General features: G+C 40.3%; 1 protein-coding gene across 1 annotated transcript in view; it reads right to left on the minus strand.

Annotated features, from left to right (window-relative positions):
- tusc3 (tumor suppressor candidate 3) overlaps positions 1-13,365 on the minus strand; it is a 378,825-nt gene extending 365,460 nt beyond the window's left edge. The window contains exon 1 of the mRNA XM_043690293.1: positions 12,865-13,365. Within this exon, the coding sequence (XP_043546228.1) occupies positions 12,865-13,161 (297 nt within the window). The 5' untranslated portion in view covers positions 13,162-13,365. The remainder of the gene's footprint in view (positions 1-12,864) is intronic.
- Between the last annotated feature and the right edge of the window lie 2,703 nt (positions 13,366-16,068).

The raw sequence follows: 16,068 nt of genomic DNA on the forward strand, positions 1-16,068 counted from the left end.
CCAGTTTCCTGTTTACAGGCACCCTCCTTTGAGATTGATGCCATGTTCCTAACCTCCCTACACTCCAGGTCCTGCACCCTAAAGCTACAATCTAGGTTCCCATGCCCCTGCAGAGTTAATTTAAACCCCCCCAAGACCACTAGCAAACCTCCCCCCAAGGATACTGGTGCCCCTCAGGTTCAGGTGTAGACCATCCTGTTTATAGAGGTCCCACCTTCCCCAGAAAGAACCCCAGTTATCCAGATACCGGAATCCCTCATTCTGCACCATCCCTGTAGCCACGCATTTAACTGTTCTCTCTCCCTATTCCTCAACTCTCTATCATGTGGCACGGGTAACAAACCAGAGACAACCACTCTGCTTGTTCTAACTCTGAGCTTCCAACCTAGCTCCCTGAAAACCTGCCTAATATCCTCAGCCCTCTTCCTACCTATGTCATTGGTGCTAATGTGGACCACGACTTCGGGCTGCTCCCCCTCCCCCTTAAGGACCCGGAAAACACGATCAGAGACATCACGTACCCTTGCACCTGGGAGGCAACATACCAAACGTGAGTCTCTCTGGCCCCCACAAAACCGAACTATCGAGTCCCCAATAACTATTGCTCTGCTCTTCTCCACCCTTCCCTTCTGAGCAACGGGGACAGGCTCCGTGCCAGAGGCCGGAAGCCCATTGCTTACCCCTGGTAAGTTCCCCCACCCCCCACAAGTATCCAAAACGGTATACTTGTTCTTGAGGGGAAAGGCCGCAGGGGGTCCCTGCACTGGCTGCTTCCTCCCAGTCCCCCTCACTGTCACCCATCTGTTTGCAATCTTTGGAGTTACTACTTCCCTAAAGCTCCAATCTCTGACCCCCCTCTGCCTCCCGAATGATCCTAAGTTCATCCAACTCCAGCTCCAGTTCCCTAACATGGTCTTGGAGGAGCTGGAGATGGGTGCACTTCCTGCAAGTGTAATCAGCAGAGACGACCATGGCATCCCTCACCTCAAACATGTTGCAAGAGGAACATTGCACTGCCTTCACTGCCATCCCTCTAAAAGTAACCTGTAAAAAAAAAGAATTTCCAGGATTTTGATCAAACAGGTGTTCACAGTTTTGGAAGGTCATGACAAATGAACTTTGGCAATCTGCTGTAGTATACATGTTGTACATGACCATCTTCCACAACTTGGGGTCTAAGCAGCTGAAGTAACTGCCAGCAATGTTGAAGCAGTTATAATAGCAAATGCACAGGAAACAAGATTTAAGGATGTATGGATATCTCAGAGGGTTGTGGAGCTGGCGTACTTTACAAAGATAGAGAGGGACAAGGCCATTGAGTTACTTGGATAAAAACAAGTGATGAGATTTTCAAAACTGAGAAACTGGTTGACTGGGATGCACTGTAAGTCAGCGAGCACATGAGTGATAGAACAGTACTGTGAATTAAGACATGGACAGCTGAGTTTTGCAATGACTACCTCAAGTTTACAAACAGTAAACTGTTGGTGAGGTGTCAGGATTGCATTGGGACAACCAGTTTCTCAGTTACAAGGCTTGAATGAGGCTTTCATCTGCAGATGAGCTGAGACAGAGGTTCGAATCAAGTGGTCACAGTGATAGCATTAGTAAGAATTTGGAAATTCATAAGGATCAAATGTGACACCAAGGTTGTGAATAGTTTAGTGTAAGCTCAGATTGTTGCCAGAGAGAAGGCATGTTAGAGCTGAGACTGAAAATAATTTCTTCAGACTGTTGACAATTGGAGAAAATTTCCACGCATCCAGTACTGAATGTTTTTAGATTAGATTACTTACAGGGTGGAAACACCGACCCGCCGAAGCACAACCCACCCAGACCCATTTCCCTACATTTATCCCTTCACTTAACACCACGGGCAATTTAACTTGGCCAATTCACCTGACCTGCACAGTTTTGGACTGTGGGAGGAAACCGGAGCACCCGGAGGAAACCCACGCAGACACAGGGAGAACGTGCAAACTCCACACAGAGAGTCGCCTGAGGCGGGAATTGAACCTGGGTCTCTGGCGCTGTGAGGCAGCAGTGCTAAGCACTATGTCAGATGTTGGATAAACATCTGATAATTTAGAAAAAATAGAATAGACAGAAAGATAATGGTGGTCTCAGCATACATATATGTACTTAAGTGTGCTTAAGAGGAGGTTGTCAAAGAGCAACATGTAAATGTGGAACAGGTGGTGGTAATGGGTATCAAAGATAACGGTGAAGAAACAGGAAGAAATGCCTTCCAAGTGATTCTCTCACAGTAATTAGAAAAATAAGAATGGAACTAAGCAGAAACACACTCACCTAGCAGAATGATAGTGAGGAAGAACTGAAGGAAGATATTTTGATTAAATACGTCAAAGAAAATGAACTAATTGATAGAAGAATCAATATCCAAGGTGCCATTTTTATAGTTACATTGCAGTCAGGTGCTGAACAATATCTCAGTCCACAAGGCACATGGAGAGCTGCAGAAAAAAATACTTATACTTGATAAAGCTGCAGCAGAGTATGTGTCATTAATTCAAACTTCTGCAAACCAGACTTGTTACCCCTGTAGATCTTTAGCCCAGTTAAGTGAAATGCCATCACTGCAGCCGATTAATCAGTACTGATATACGCTAAGACATTGGTTACTCAGCCTGCAGAATCCAAATCCAATTTATTAAGGCAAAAACATCACACAAAGCCCAAACTATTGGAGAAGGATTAGACTATCAATTAATACTTTAAATGAAGTTACAAATGAAGGACATTAAAAAAATTCAAGAAGTAAATATAATTGTCTTGCAAATTTTTATTTGGATTTTATTTTGTTACCGACTTTAGATATTTTATACTTTCAGAATTGAGCAAAGAAAGTGTGTGGTTGGAAAATAATAAGCTATTTAAGCAAATTATGAAACCTGATGTACACAGCTGATCAAAAATAAAGGCTATTGTACAGCATACATCTGACTCTGTAAAGGCTGAAAATGCTTAACATAGTGCCATCTACAGGACTAACATTTGTTGCAGGTACTTAATAAATTGCAGTGATTCATTCGATGTAACAAATATATAACATACATAAAAGGCCTCTGTGACACGGTGGTACCGTCACTACCACTGGGCTAGAAGCCTTAGGTTCAAATCACACCTGTTCCAGAGATCTGTGATGATACTGCTAAACAGACATATTAAAAATATCCACAACATACACAGAAGGCCTTTGCGATGGAGTAGCAACCTCTATATGGCTAGTCTTGCAATATGAATGCCACAAACAGAAAAGATAGATGCTAAAATTTCATAGCTCAATACCACATAATCTATCATTACAGAAAAAATAAAAAGAAGCAACATTAAAGATAAAAATATAGGTAAGAGGAGAAATAGACAAGTGTGCTTAGGGAGCACCAAAGTTGGTATCAGATTGGTTAGTTTGGAGGTTAGCCAAGAATCCATTTAAGAACAAAGACTGAAGAGATTTTGAAGGAAATTTTGGTCAACAAATATTTTATCATATTATAATCTTTGCTACTTCTGTACTTTCTGTGGAAGAAAGTTGGAGACAACATAGATGCATCTGAAAGAATCAAAGAAAGAAGCTGTAATTAGGATTATTCAGAGTAATTTATGCAATTCTGAGCTGCAATGACACAAGCTGGGGTAAAACGATAGCTACAAAATGAGCCTATAAAAGAAGCCCTTCTGTAAGCTCTCTAACAGCAAAGGAGAGCACATACATTAATGTAGAATACAAGAACAAAACTTGCGCTGTCTTCTTAAAAGAAAAGGTTGCAAGCAAATGCTATTACCTTTGAGAACTGAAACCATGTGACAGTAAGATGTAAAAGCAGAAGTAGGCCATTCAGGCCGTACAATTTGCTCCTTCATTCAATGAGATCATGGTTGATTTGATAATCCTGACCTGGAATTCCTAACTTTTCCCCATAATACTTGCTTCCCTGACTGATTAAAACATCTGCCTAGATCAGCCTTGAATATACTTAACAACCAGGCTTGACAGGCCTTTGTGTAAAGAACTCCACAGATTGATTCCACTGAAAAAACAAAATACTCATCTCGGTTTAAAATGGCATTATGAGATTTTGCCCTCTTCCTGACTCTCCTACATGGGGAAACAATCTCTTGCACCTAGTCAAGCCCCCTAAAAATCTTATATATTTCAATAAGATCTATTCTCGTTCTTCTAAATTCCAGTGAGCACAAGCCTAACCTACTCTGTTTCCATCACAAAATCCTTACAAACCAAGACTGCCTCCAATGTTAATACAAGTAGACAACCCTTTATCCAAAATGCTCCGAAGGTTGTCTTTGTGAATTTTTTTTCTCATTAACAAGGTTGTTTGGCATGTAAACAGGTAACCCAAGTCAACATCCTCTCAATGTGTCACTCAGATGCAACGCGGAGGCATGTCGTCCAGCACTGGCAGGCCTCAATTCTGTCTCAAGGTCCATTTTACTCAGTGAGTCTGCTCCTCCAATAAGACTTTTTAAAAATTTCACTATCAAACTGTCACTTATTCTGAAATTCGAAAAATTCTGAGTTCCAAAACCTAGTCCCTAGCACTTCGGATAAAGGATTGTGCACCTGTATATCATTCCAACGAAAAGGAGACAAAAACTGTTCACAGCATTCTAGGTATGATCTGACTAGCGCCTTGTAGAGTTTTAGTAAGATCCCCATACCTTTATGAACCATTCCCTTAGAAAAATAGGCCATTGCTCTATTTGCCTTTTTTTACTATCCACTGAACTTGGCTGTTAGCTTTTTTGTGATTCATGCACAAGGAGCCGAGAATATCTTAGTGCTTTCCCCATTTAAATAATATTCACTCATCTATCCATATATCCAATAGAAGTGCATTACTGCACATTTTGTCCACATCTGCCAAGTGTTTACTTTCTCACTTAAACCATCTATATCCCTCTGTGGATTGTGTCATTCTTACTACTTGCCTGTCCACCTATTTTTGTATCATTTGCTACTATGGGAACTGTACCTTCTTTCATTGAAGTGGAAGTGCCGGTGTCAGACTGAGGTGGCCAAATTTAAAAATCACACAACACCAGCTTATAGTCCAACAGGTTTATTTGGCAGTACAAGCTTTCAGAGCGCTACACCTTCGTCAGGTAGCTAGTGGAGTAGGATCATAGGACTCAGAATTGAAAACAAAAGACCATAGTGTCATACACTAATGCAATATATTTAACAAACCTAGATTGCTGTGAAGTATTTCATCTTTTAGTGTGGGCTGCAGGTTACAATTTATTAATATGTAAGTCCCAGAACTTCTTTCAAATCACATTCCTGAGAGAACTTAAAGGTATTATAAATAAGGTGACATCTCAGCTCAGGCAATGCATTAAAGATGTGAGGTTAAAGTCTGTACGTATTCCAATCCTGAGTCAGACGGGTTCTATTCCCAAAGTAGGAATTTATAAAACGTCCCATGGATTATAAAAACTATTGACTGCCTCCAGATTGCGTGCTTTTTGACCAAAATAGAATGTATCTACTAATACAATTCTGTAAATGCAAATTCACACCATAGACTCATATGCATTTATAGAATTCACAGTAGCTTTCCCATTAACTACCTGACAAAGGAACAATGCTCCGAAAGCTTGCACTTCCAAATAGACCTGTTGGATTACAACCTGGTGTTGTGTGATTTTTAAACTTTGTTCACCCCAGTCCAACACCAGCACTTCCACATCATAAATTTATCAGGCATTTCCTCCTTGCCCTCATTCTGCTTAATGTTATTATCTATTTTTAAATGTTCCACTCTTCTATTCTTGATAACAGACTCTTAACATCCGTCATTGGGAAAATGTTAAGCTAACTGACCTATAGTTAACTGTTTTTATGTCTCCCTTTTTTTGATTTAGGGTGTTGCATTGGCAGTTTTCCAACCTTCTGTGACTTTCTTTGAATCTAAGAATTCTTGACAGATTACTTCCAGTACCACTATCCCTCTAGCTACTTCTTTCAAAATTCTAAAGATGCAACTCATCAGATCCAAGGGGTCTTAATGATCTTTAGTCTCATTAGTTTCCCTCGTACATTTTCCTCTTCCACCGCTCCCTTGTTCCCTATTTCAGAATTTTTGGAATGTTATTGCATCTTTTGCCATGAAGTACCTATTCAACTCATCTACCATTTCCTGGTTTCCCATCATTGTTTTACCAGCCTTGCTCCCTAAGGGGCATATGTTCACTTTAATCTCTCTATTCCTTGATATAGATTTGAATAAGCTCTTTCTGTATGTTATTAAATTACTTGCTTCTTTACACTAGGTTTATTTTCTCCCCCTAATAAATTTGGGCATCCTTTGTGACTTTTAAAGCTTTCCTAATTCTCTAGTTTACCACTAATCTTTGCCAAATTGTGGATTTCTCTTTCAATTTGACAAGGTCTTTAACTTCTCGGGTTAACCAGGGTTCACTTACCTACTTCCTAAAGTCCTTTTTCCTCAATGGGATAAATCTTTCTGAGATATGGACTATTTTCTTAAACTTTTAACTTTTTAAGTCAAACTTATAGACACTCCTTGAAAACATACAAGCATGTAATATGATATATTGAAGATCTCTCTTACCAGGACCTCAAGGCACTACATTGTTTTCCTCAAGTCATAGTATCATAGAATGCTGTCAGTGTGGAAACAGGCCATTCAGCCCAACAAGTCCACACCGACCCTCTGAAGCGTAACCCATACAGACCCATTTCCTTACCCTATTACTCTACATTTCTCCTGACTAACGTAGCTAACCTACACATCCCTGAACACAATCGGCAATGTAGCATTGCCAGTTCACATAACCTGCACGTTTTTGGACTGCAGGAGGAAACTGAAGCACCCGGAGGAAACCCACGCAGACAGGAGGAGGATGTGCAAACTACACACAGACAGTTGCTCAAGCCTGGAATCAAACCCGGATGCCTGGCACTGTAAGGCAGCATTACTAACCACTGAGCCACCATGCCACCATATAACACTAGAAGTATTAATAGACATCCAAAATCATGTTGCAAATTCATTCAGCCATTCTGTTAATGTAATCAATTGAGGAAGATTAGACACTCACATCACAGTGTCCTATAATGGCTCAACATTTCTCCAATTCTATATTAACATGTTTAAATATTACCAATAAACACATAATATATAGATATGAAATTTGATTAATCATAAGTTTCAAAAAATAGAAATATAAATGTCCTTACAACAAAGTGATGAACTGATGAAGCCATTAACTTCTTAAATAAATGTATGTTTGAAGATTGATATTTTTGCATCATTAAAATTGCATTTGATTACTAAATGCACATTTTGCATCTTTATATTCTCACAAGCTGCGGCATCGCCATTTTATCGAAAACACTATTTATCCTAGGGTACGCCTGCAAATTCTATATTTTATTTACCTCTGAGGCCATTCTGACAGTTAACTCAAATATTGTAATCCCTCTCTGTGGAAACACATGAAATAGATGGACAAATCTTTTTGTTCAAATAGACTTATAATTGTACAAATTATTAACAATAAAGGCATTGAAATACCTGTTCAAAATTTTATGCTTTTCATTAAATTTCCTAATTTAAAACAAACATTTCCATTCCCAGCTGGACAGAATTTCATGTTTCTTTCATTACATCCACAATTTAAAACAAGCATTTCCATTTCTCTCAAAAAAAAAGGTTAACATTAGGATGACAATAAATTAATCTGCACTTCTTTCATAAAGAAATACTGAGATTTGACGCAAATATTTAAAAGGTCTCAAATTCAGAGCTATGAAAGAGGTTATGGATGTGAAAAAGAATTTTATCTGTAAGTTTACTACGTGGCAACAAACCTGATTGCCAGTATGGCACCATTCAAATGGAAAAGCCTGTAACACAAGAATGCATCCAAGTCATCGTAGGTAGGCTGTGGAATGCAGAAGGAAAAGGAGGAGCTTGAAATGGAGATTGTAGTAGTAGATGTAATTGATGTGTTAAGATGATGAACAGAGAAGATAGCATTTGGGTGGTGCAAAACAGTAATCACAGGAAGTGAAATAGGTAATCTTGTTGGATGGGACGGAAAGCTCCTGATCTTTCTAGCTCACAAGCAGCAGACTTATGAGACCCGCCCTTCCTGCCTTTTTTAATCTGCTGGACTTTCAAATGCCCATAAAATCTGTTCAGCATTAATTAAAATGGCAAGTTTTCTGTTTTTTAAATAAACAAGACAGTTTTCCACAGACTTTGGGAGAAAAGGAGTACCACTGAGTAACAGGCTTTTAAAACCAAGAGCTGGATGTTACCAGAAATCCTAAGTGTCATTTTCATCAAATTTCATAGAGGGTTTCTCTCCACAAGACCTCCTGGGTTTTCTTGCACTCTTATCGCAAACTCAGATCATTAATTAGATACCACTCCTAAATTGTGCCCCTCTGGCCTGATGCTAATCTGATTCTTTCACTCACTATTGACAGAGGTCTTTCCACTACCATATTCCACTATCAGTGCCATATTTAAAAGGTAAGTGTGCACCTGGTCAAATGTTGGCAATCCAAGGCTGCTCTGCACAGTTCATGACATTTAGCTCAGACATGGCAGACAAGAAGAAATTGGCATCCTGTTTTGTTGAAAGGGACCTGAAGGTCCTGATAGATGAGGTGCTGCCAAACATGGTCATCCTCATTCCCTCGCTCCAGCAAAGGGAGTAACACCAACAGACCCTGACACCCTGTTCCTAGCTTGCCATTTCACTGTGTGCAGTCTGAACCATCCATGTCTGATAAAGCCACAAAAAGCTCAATGACTTTTTCCTCTCCACCAGGTAGGTGTCACTTTCTCTCTGCTCATCTCACACCTCGTATATCTTTGCTACTGCATTCACCTCCCAACAAGGCTTATGCTCAACTATTCTTACGGCCACGTACATCATCATCACTCACTCACTCCCACCCATTAAATTGTCCCAAACTACTAACCCTGCATGGCTTCTGTGCTCCTACACACTCACTTGAATCACCCAGCACTTTTTCCAGCACAGACAGCTTTTTTATTTTCATTTGGCTCAATCCCCTCCTTTGTCGCATTTCAGATTAAAGTCACCCACAATAGGACTGAGAAAGCAAGACTGACATTCTGCTCCTGACCACTAACCAGAGGAAAATTCTTACCTTGCCTATGCCCCTGAACTAATTTTGGACAACACCCTTGATTTATCCTCTAACAGTAAAGTGCCTGTTTTGACATGGCTGAGGACTACTCCCCTTAGCTTTTGAAACATGGTAATTTGCTTGAAGCACAAGCAGTTCGTGTGCTGCATATACAGCTGGCATATGGTACAGATTTAAGAAGCAGGTGTTGTTAAGCAGCATCTCCACCTCCTTGACTGATCACTGCTGGCAATCACGACAACGTGCCTGGCTTTATGTCTGGGCTAAAAGGCAAATGAAGATAAAAACACTATTAGAATTATAGAATCCCTACAGTGTGGAAACAGGCCCTTTGGTCCAACAAGTCCACACAGACCCTCTGAAGAGTATTCCACCCAGACCCATTCCCCTATCCTATTACTTTACATTTCCCCTGACTAATGCACTTAACCTACACATTCCTGAACACTATGGGCAAATTTGGCATGGCCAATTCACCTAACATTCACATCTTTGCTCTGTGGGAGGAAACTGAAGCACCCAGAGGAAACCCACGCAGACACGGGGAGAATGTGTAAGCTCCAGACAGACAGTTGCAGCTGGAATCAAACACAGGTCCCTGACGCTGTGAGGCAGCAGTGCTAACCACTAAGCCACCATGCTGCTCTAGCTCAGGAGATAAATACAAAAAGGCAATGCAAGAATAGGTAAGGTCAGAAAGAAATGCTGAGAGCATTGAAGTGGCACAAAATAAGAAAAAGTGATTAGCAGCAAGTGAGGAAACCTGAGATGCATCCTGGTCCAATCCATGAAATAGACGTCTATTTCGTGGATTGGGACAGGGCGGTGGCTCAGTGATTAGCACTACTGCCTCATAGCACCACAGACACTGATTCGATTCCAGCCTCGGGTGACTGACTGCGGAGTTTGCACTTTCTCCCTGTGTCTGCGTGGGTTAACTCTCGGTACTTCGGTTTCCTCCCACAGTCCAAAGATGTGCAGGTCAGGTGAATTGGCCATGCTAAATTGCCCATAGTGTTAGGTGCATTAGTCAGGGGTAAGTGTAAGGAAATGCGTCTGGGTGGGTTACTCTTCAGAGGGTCAGTGTGGACTTGTTGGGCCAAAGGGCATGCTTCCACACTGTAAGTAATCTAATCTAATCTTGATGCATAATATATCCTGGCACCAGCACTGTTATAACAGATGTCAGTGCATTCCAAAGTGCAGCACTGAAGTCCAGAAGCAAATGGATCAGAGATGTGGCATGATCTTGCCACATCAGATGTCAATGTCCAGAAATATGGGGCGTGTGCAGTGGCCTCCAGTGTTTTAAGAGATGAGAGCGCCGGGTGTCCGAAGGTGGAGGTCCAGAGGAACTAGTGGTGAGCTAGGATCATCAGGTAGCCACTCTGACTTTCATATTGTGGGTTCTCTGTCTTCTGACCAGAGGGTGAGCAAATGGGAGACTGAATACTACCAAGGTAAGATTAGGTAATGATGACAGTGATAACTAGTGCAAATCTTAGCTCACATCAAACATTTGGCTCGAAAATGACACTTTATTGGTCTTGACGTCTTGAAGGTCTTCGTTGGAAATCTCACTCCATTTTCCCAATTTTCTCTTGGAGGCTTAGGTTGTTCAGGGTCTGGGAAGGTTTTACTCCAGGTGTATTCTCTCAAGCATAAACAGTGATATTCTAAATATACATAAATGCCTTTCAATTAACTGTTATGATTTTCACTTTTATAGGAATAACTAAGTAACTCATTGTTAGTCTCAGTCCTTCATTAACACATCATAGCCAGTGTAGTGGAAAGACAACGGTTTCAAACATTCATCAGGTTGCACTTTTATTTATGTCCATTTGTTTACAAAGGGAAGTGGGACTAGTCCTTCACTTATCTTTGTAAATGAATGGACATAAAGAAAAGTGCATATTCAGCCAAGCATTTGTCAAAAACAAACTGTGAGAGAAAGCTTTTATAGGATCAGATGTTTGCCAGTTAGGTATAGTTCTGGTTAGGTGTAGTTCTAACAACAGTTGAAACTTTATTGCTGGAACAGCACAGCAGGTCAGGCAGCATCCAGGGAACAGGAGATTCGACGTTTCTTCAGGAATCCTGAAGAAGGGCCTGTGCCCGAAACGTCGAATCTCCTGTTCCCTGGATGCTGCCTGACCTGCTGTGCTGTTCCAGCAATAAAGTTTCAACTTTGATCTCCAGCATCTGCAGACCTCACTTTCTCCTCGTAGTTCTAACAACAGCCAACTTGTGTACAGAAATCTCTTACAAAACAGCAAGTTCGTGATGATCAAATAATCTATCTTCATGAAGTTGATCAAAAGAATAAATTTCACCCAGGATATCAGAGATAAATCTCCTACTCTTGTAAGTTCTATGTTTAATGTAACCTTGAGTCTCAGAAGCAGGAAGTCTACCAATTGAACTGTAACTAATACACAGATTTATTCATCTTTAAATAAGGTCATCCACGAAATGTTCATTTACTTGTATTAGAAAAGGCAAAGTGCACAATAAATGAAGTGAATCTAATCATAACTGCTTTCTGTAAAATATAGCAATTTAATAATTAATAACTGCTTTTTACTTGACTTTTTTGTCAATCTTCAAAAGTATTGGAGAGACATTTGGAGGATAGTTTAGTAGATATTAATATCCAACACAGTTTACAAATTAAATAATTTTGTAACTTTGGTTTACATTCTTGCTTAAATAGACTTTGTGCAATGTGAAATCTCAATAGAAATGCTGAAAATAATCACTTCATCTGGAAGCACTTCGAGACAGAAAAAAAAAGTTTAATTTTCAAGTTGGTGATCTTTCATCAAGAATTCTGTTCCTTTCTACACACATGCTGCCAGATCTGCTGAGCATTTTCTGTTTAGTTTCGATTTTCATCATCCACAGTATCTTGACTCTGGAGCAATTTAGGTCAACTCCAGAAAATGCAAGAGAGCTGGGATATACCTGTTGCCACAAAATTTGAGCTGTAAAACAAATTATACAATCAAATAATGGTGACATATTTATAACTGTGATTTGTTTTCTCAAGATTAAACACAGATCAAGGACTTTAATTATAAACAACTTTTCTGGAATGTTAGTTACATTTTTAAAAAGTCTAAACTTATGCTGCATGCACATTAACTTCATTAAAAACACTTCAAAAGGCCTCCTTCATAAACGTATCTGAGAAATGGGTTCGAGATACTTTCTGTGAGAAAATGGTATTAGTACAAATGATCAGTATCCAAGTGAAAGCAACATTAATTATCTCATCAATGTTAAATATTCACAGCACAAAATGTTATGAGTGCAACGCTTCAGATAATTAGGTATCCATTAAAATACATCCTCTTTCACTGAAATCAGTGAAAAACTTCGAAAACCGAATGAATATTATAATCACGGGGGTGTAATTGTGAGTTAAACAGCAGATTACAAACGCACATTCAGACCGAATGCAACACATTGAAACATAACCAAATAGTTTGTTTTGAAATGAAAAAAGAATCAGTCTAACTCTAGGCAGCTACTGCTGTATCACTGCTCCTGCTCCTGCTCCGGCCTCTGAGCATCTGCACCATCAGCACCAGTATCCATGGAGACTCGGGCCCGTCTCTCAACACGACAGACCGGTTTCCGTGAACGCCGTCCGATTCACTTACCTCTTTCTTCTTCTGTCCACCTCCGAACTGAGCACACGACAGGAGGAGAAGCCAGGAGCCGACCGTTACCAGGGGCAGCGGCGCCAACCTCCGAGCAGACGCCATTCCGATAACTGGGGCAACGCTGACTGCGTATTCCATTGGCTGCGAGGCGCTGTGCCGCGAGGCACTCTGGGGGTTGCAGTCCTCAGACCGCCGTTGATCGCAGGAGCAAACTGAAGAGGGAACTACAATATCCAGAGTGCATAGGGAGGGGCAGTGGTGGATCATCAACCAGCTGGTGCCGCTGAGCCGCATCCAGCGACAAACCGAGTGATGGAGAGTGGTCTACATTCATATCTAATAACAATTTGTTCGGAAATGATATGGTACACCTCTGGATGAGGTGGGACCTGAACACGGACCTTCTGGTCCCGAGGCAAGGACGCTACCACTGCGCCACAAGACCATACTACAGAGACTATGTAGATACTCTCTTCGACCGAGCAAAGGTTTGGAAATAAAGCAGGCTTGAAATGGATTGCAAGTGTCCGCACCTCTGGGTTCAATTCCCGCCTGCTTCATACATAACATAAGACAAACAAATGCTGGAAATCTGAAACAAAAACCGAAAATGAACAGTTGAAGGGTCACTGAACTCCAAATACTAACTCTTTTTCTCTCTACACCAATGCTTCCAGACCTGCTGTGTTTATCAAGCACTTTCTGTTTCTGTATGATAACATGCCTGAATAGATTGATTCAAAAAATCCACAAGAAAGCTGATAACAGCAGCCCCAGTAAATTTTAAGGCAACAAATTTATCTTTGAATACCTGTATTATGGCATTCTTACAAAAAAAACCTGTTTGACTAACTACTGTACACTGAAGTTCTGTGGAACCATATATAGTAATTGCAGCATTATACATTTATACTGGTGAGAACAAAATTTACTTGAAAATTTGAAGCATAAAATAGAAGCAAATCATTCTTCAAGATTGAAATTGAGGTGAAAAAAACAAGTGTGCTTATGATAGGTGTGGGGCAGAAAATACAACTGAGAACAAAGAGGAATGCAAAAGGTTCAAAATCAATGTGAAAAAGCACACCAAAGAGAAGCAAAAACGTCTGGCACCCAACATAAGTTGAGTATTGAATAGGTGTTAGATCAAGTTTAATGCAGAGAAATGTGAAGTGATGTTTTTTGGTAGGAAGAACGTGGACAAACAGTTTAGAATAGGTACAATTCAAATGGGGGTTCAGGAGGAAAGAGACCTGGATGGATATGTGCGTAGATCAAATGGCAAGACAAATGGAGAGAGTAATTGGTAAAGCATACAATGTTCTGGATTTTATTACGAGGGGCACAGAATACAATCAGATGGACTATTGTGTAAAGTTCTGGACACCATACTATTGGAAGGATGTGAACATATTGCAGAGAGGGCAGAGAGATTTACAAATATGGTTCCAGGGTTGAGAAACTTCAGTTGGATGGATATATTGTAGATGTTTGGACTTTTCATCTTGAAGAGAAAAAAATAAGTAGAGATCTGATAAAAGTTTTCAAATCATAAGGCTGCTGGATACAGAAGATTGGGCTCCTTCTCAAATGGTCTCCTTCTATGCAGCAGCATTTCTGTAATTCTGTGTTATGAATGAAAACATCAATGCATTTTTACTAAATATAGGTGCTTAAAAAGAATTTGAATACAACAATACTTTTATCATATGTATTAAAGACATTTTGTAAGAATTTAAATATACCACAAAAATGTAAATTATAATGGTTAGAATCATAGAAACCCTACAATATGGAAACAGGCCATTTGGTCCAACAAGTCCACACTGACTCTCCAAAGGGTATCCCACCCAGACCCATTCCCTTACTTGATATTTTCCCTGAGTAATACACCTAACCTGTACATCTCTGAACTCCATGAGGAATTTAGCAAAGCCAATCCACCTAACCTGCATATCTTTGGGTTGCAGGAAAACAGAGCACTCAGAGGAAATGCCCATAGACACAGGGAGAATATGCAAACTCCACACAGAAGTTGCCTGAGGCTGGAATTGAACCTGGGTCCCTGGCTCTGTGAGGTAGTAGTGCTAACCACTGAGCCACTGTGCCAACCTGGTTGTGGTTCCAAAAAAAGAAAAAGACAGATTAAGTAGATTGTGCATTGATACTAACACTCTTTCAGAAATATAGTTAGGAGGTGATTTCACAGCAAAAACTCATTTCTCATGTCAGAACTGTATCTTTACATTTCACTTAATTTTGAAAATGCTAACAAAACCATTACATGTACAAAAGGTCTCTGTGCGTTTGTTTATTAAAAAAACTAAGAGTACATATCAAAGGCAGTAATTTAGAGGGAGACATAATGCCAAGGGGAAATAAGTAGGATTTTTGAAGGCAACAGTAGGAAAGTATCATTGAAAATTGGCTTAAGGATCAGTCTCTATGGCAGGAAACAAACCACTGAAGAGTGTAGCCCAGTCATCAAAAGATTTTGGTAAGCAATACTGATCTGCCAGTGGGACGTCTTCTGCTCATTTCACCAGGCCTAATGGTCTGGCTGTTTCCTCTTCAATTGCTCTGGGGAACTTCACATTCTCAACTTCAAGTTGTCTAACATCATGGCACAAATCATTCAGACTTTGGATCATCAGAAACCAGAGGTAAGACTAAAGATGTGTATTTGTACGTTGTGGAAGTCCTGATTCTTTGACCTTTGTGGGAAATGTCCAGTAAGTTATAAGCCTCCAGTGAGCAAATTCTGCTGCATGGGATTCTTTGCAAATTTCTCCAGCTCTGATCAAGTATTGACAATTTGGTTAAGATCAATGAGACTTTCCTTGATGGTTGCCCAATTTAAAACTGGTCTAACACTTGAGTAGCTCCAAATCTGCACTTCAAATCACACCACCTACGCTCTTGGCTCGAAAATAAACAACCTCACCCAGGCAGTACTGACTACTCCTCTGACTCAACAATCCTCTTTCCAAACAACCCAACTACCTATCTACCTCCTCAACCCCAACTATTCCCCAGCCCGACTACCTCCATCAACCAGCTGTGACAACAGCCCCATAAACGGCTCCCTTTCGGAATGGCAGGCGGTGACCAGTGGTGTGCCGCAGGGATCAGTGCTGGGACTGCAGCTTTTTACATTGTACATTAATGATATAGATGAAGGTATTAAAAGTAATATTTGCA

Source organism: Chiloscyllium plagiosum, chromosome 1 (assembly GCF_004010195.1).
Source record: "Chiloscyllium plagiosum isolate BGI_BamShark_2017 chromosome 1, ASM401019v2, whole genome shotgun sequence".
NCBI classification, from domain to species: Eukaryota; Metazoa; Chordata; class Chondrichthyes; order Orectolobiformes; family Hemiscylliidae; genus Chiloscyllium; species Chiloscyllium plagiosum.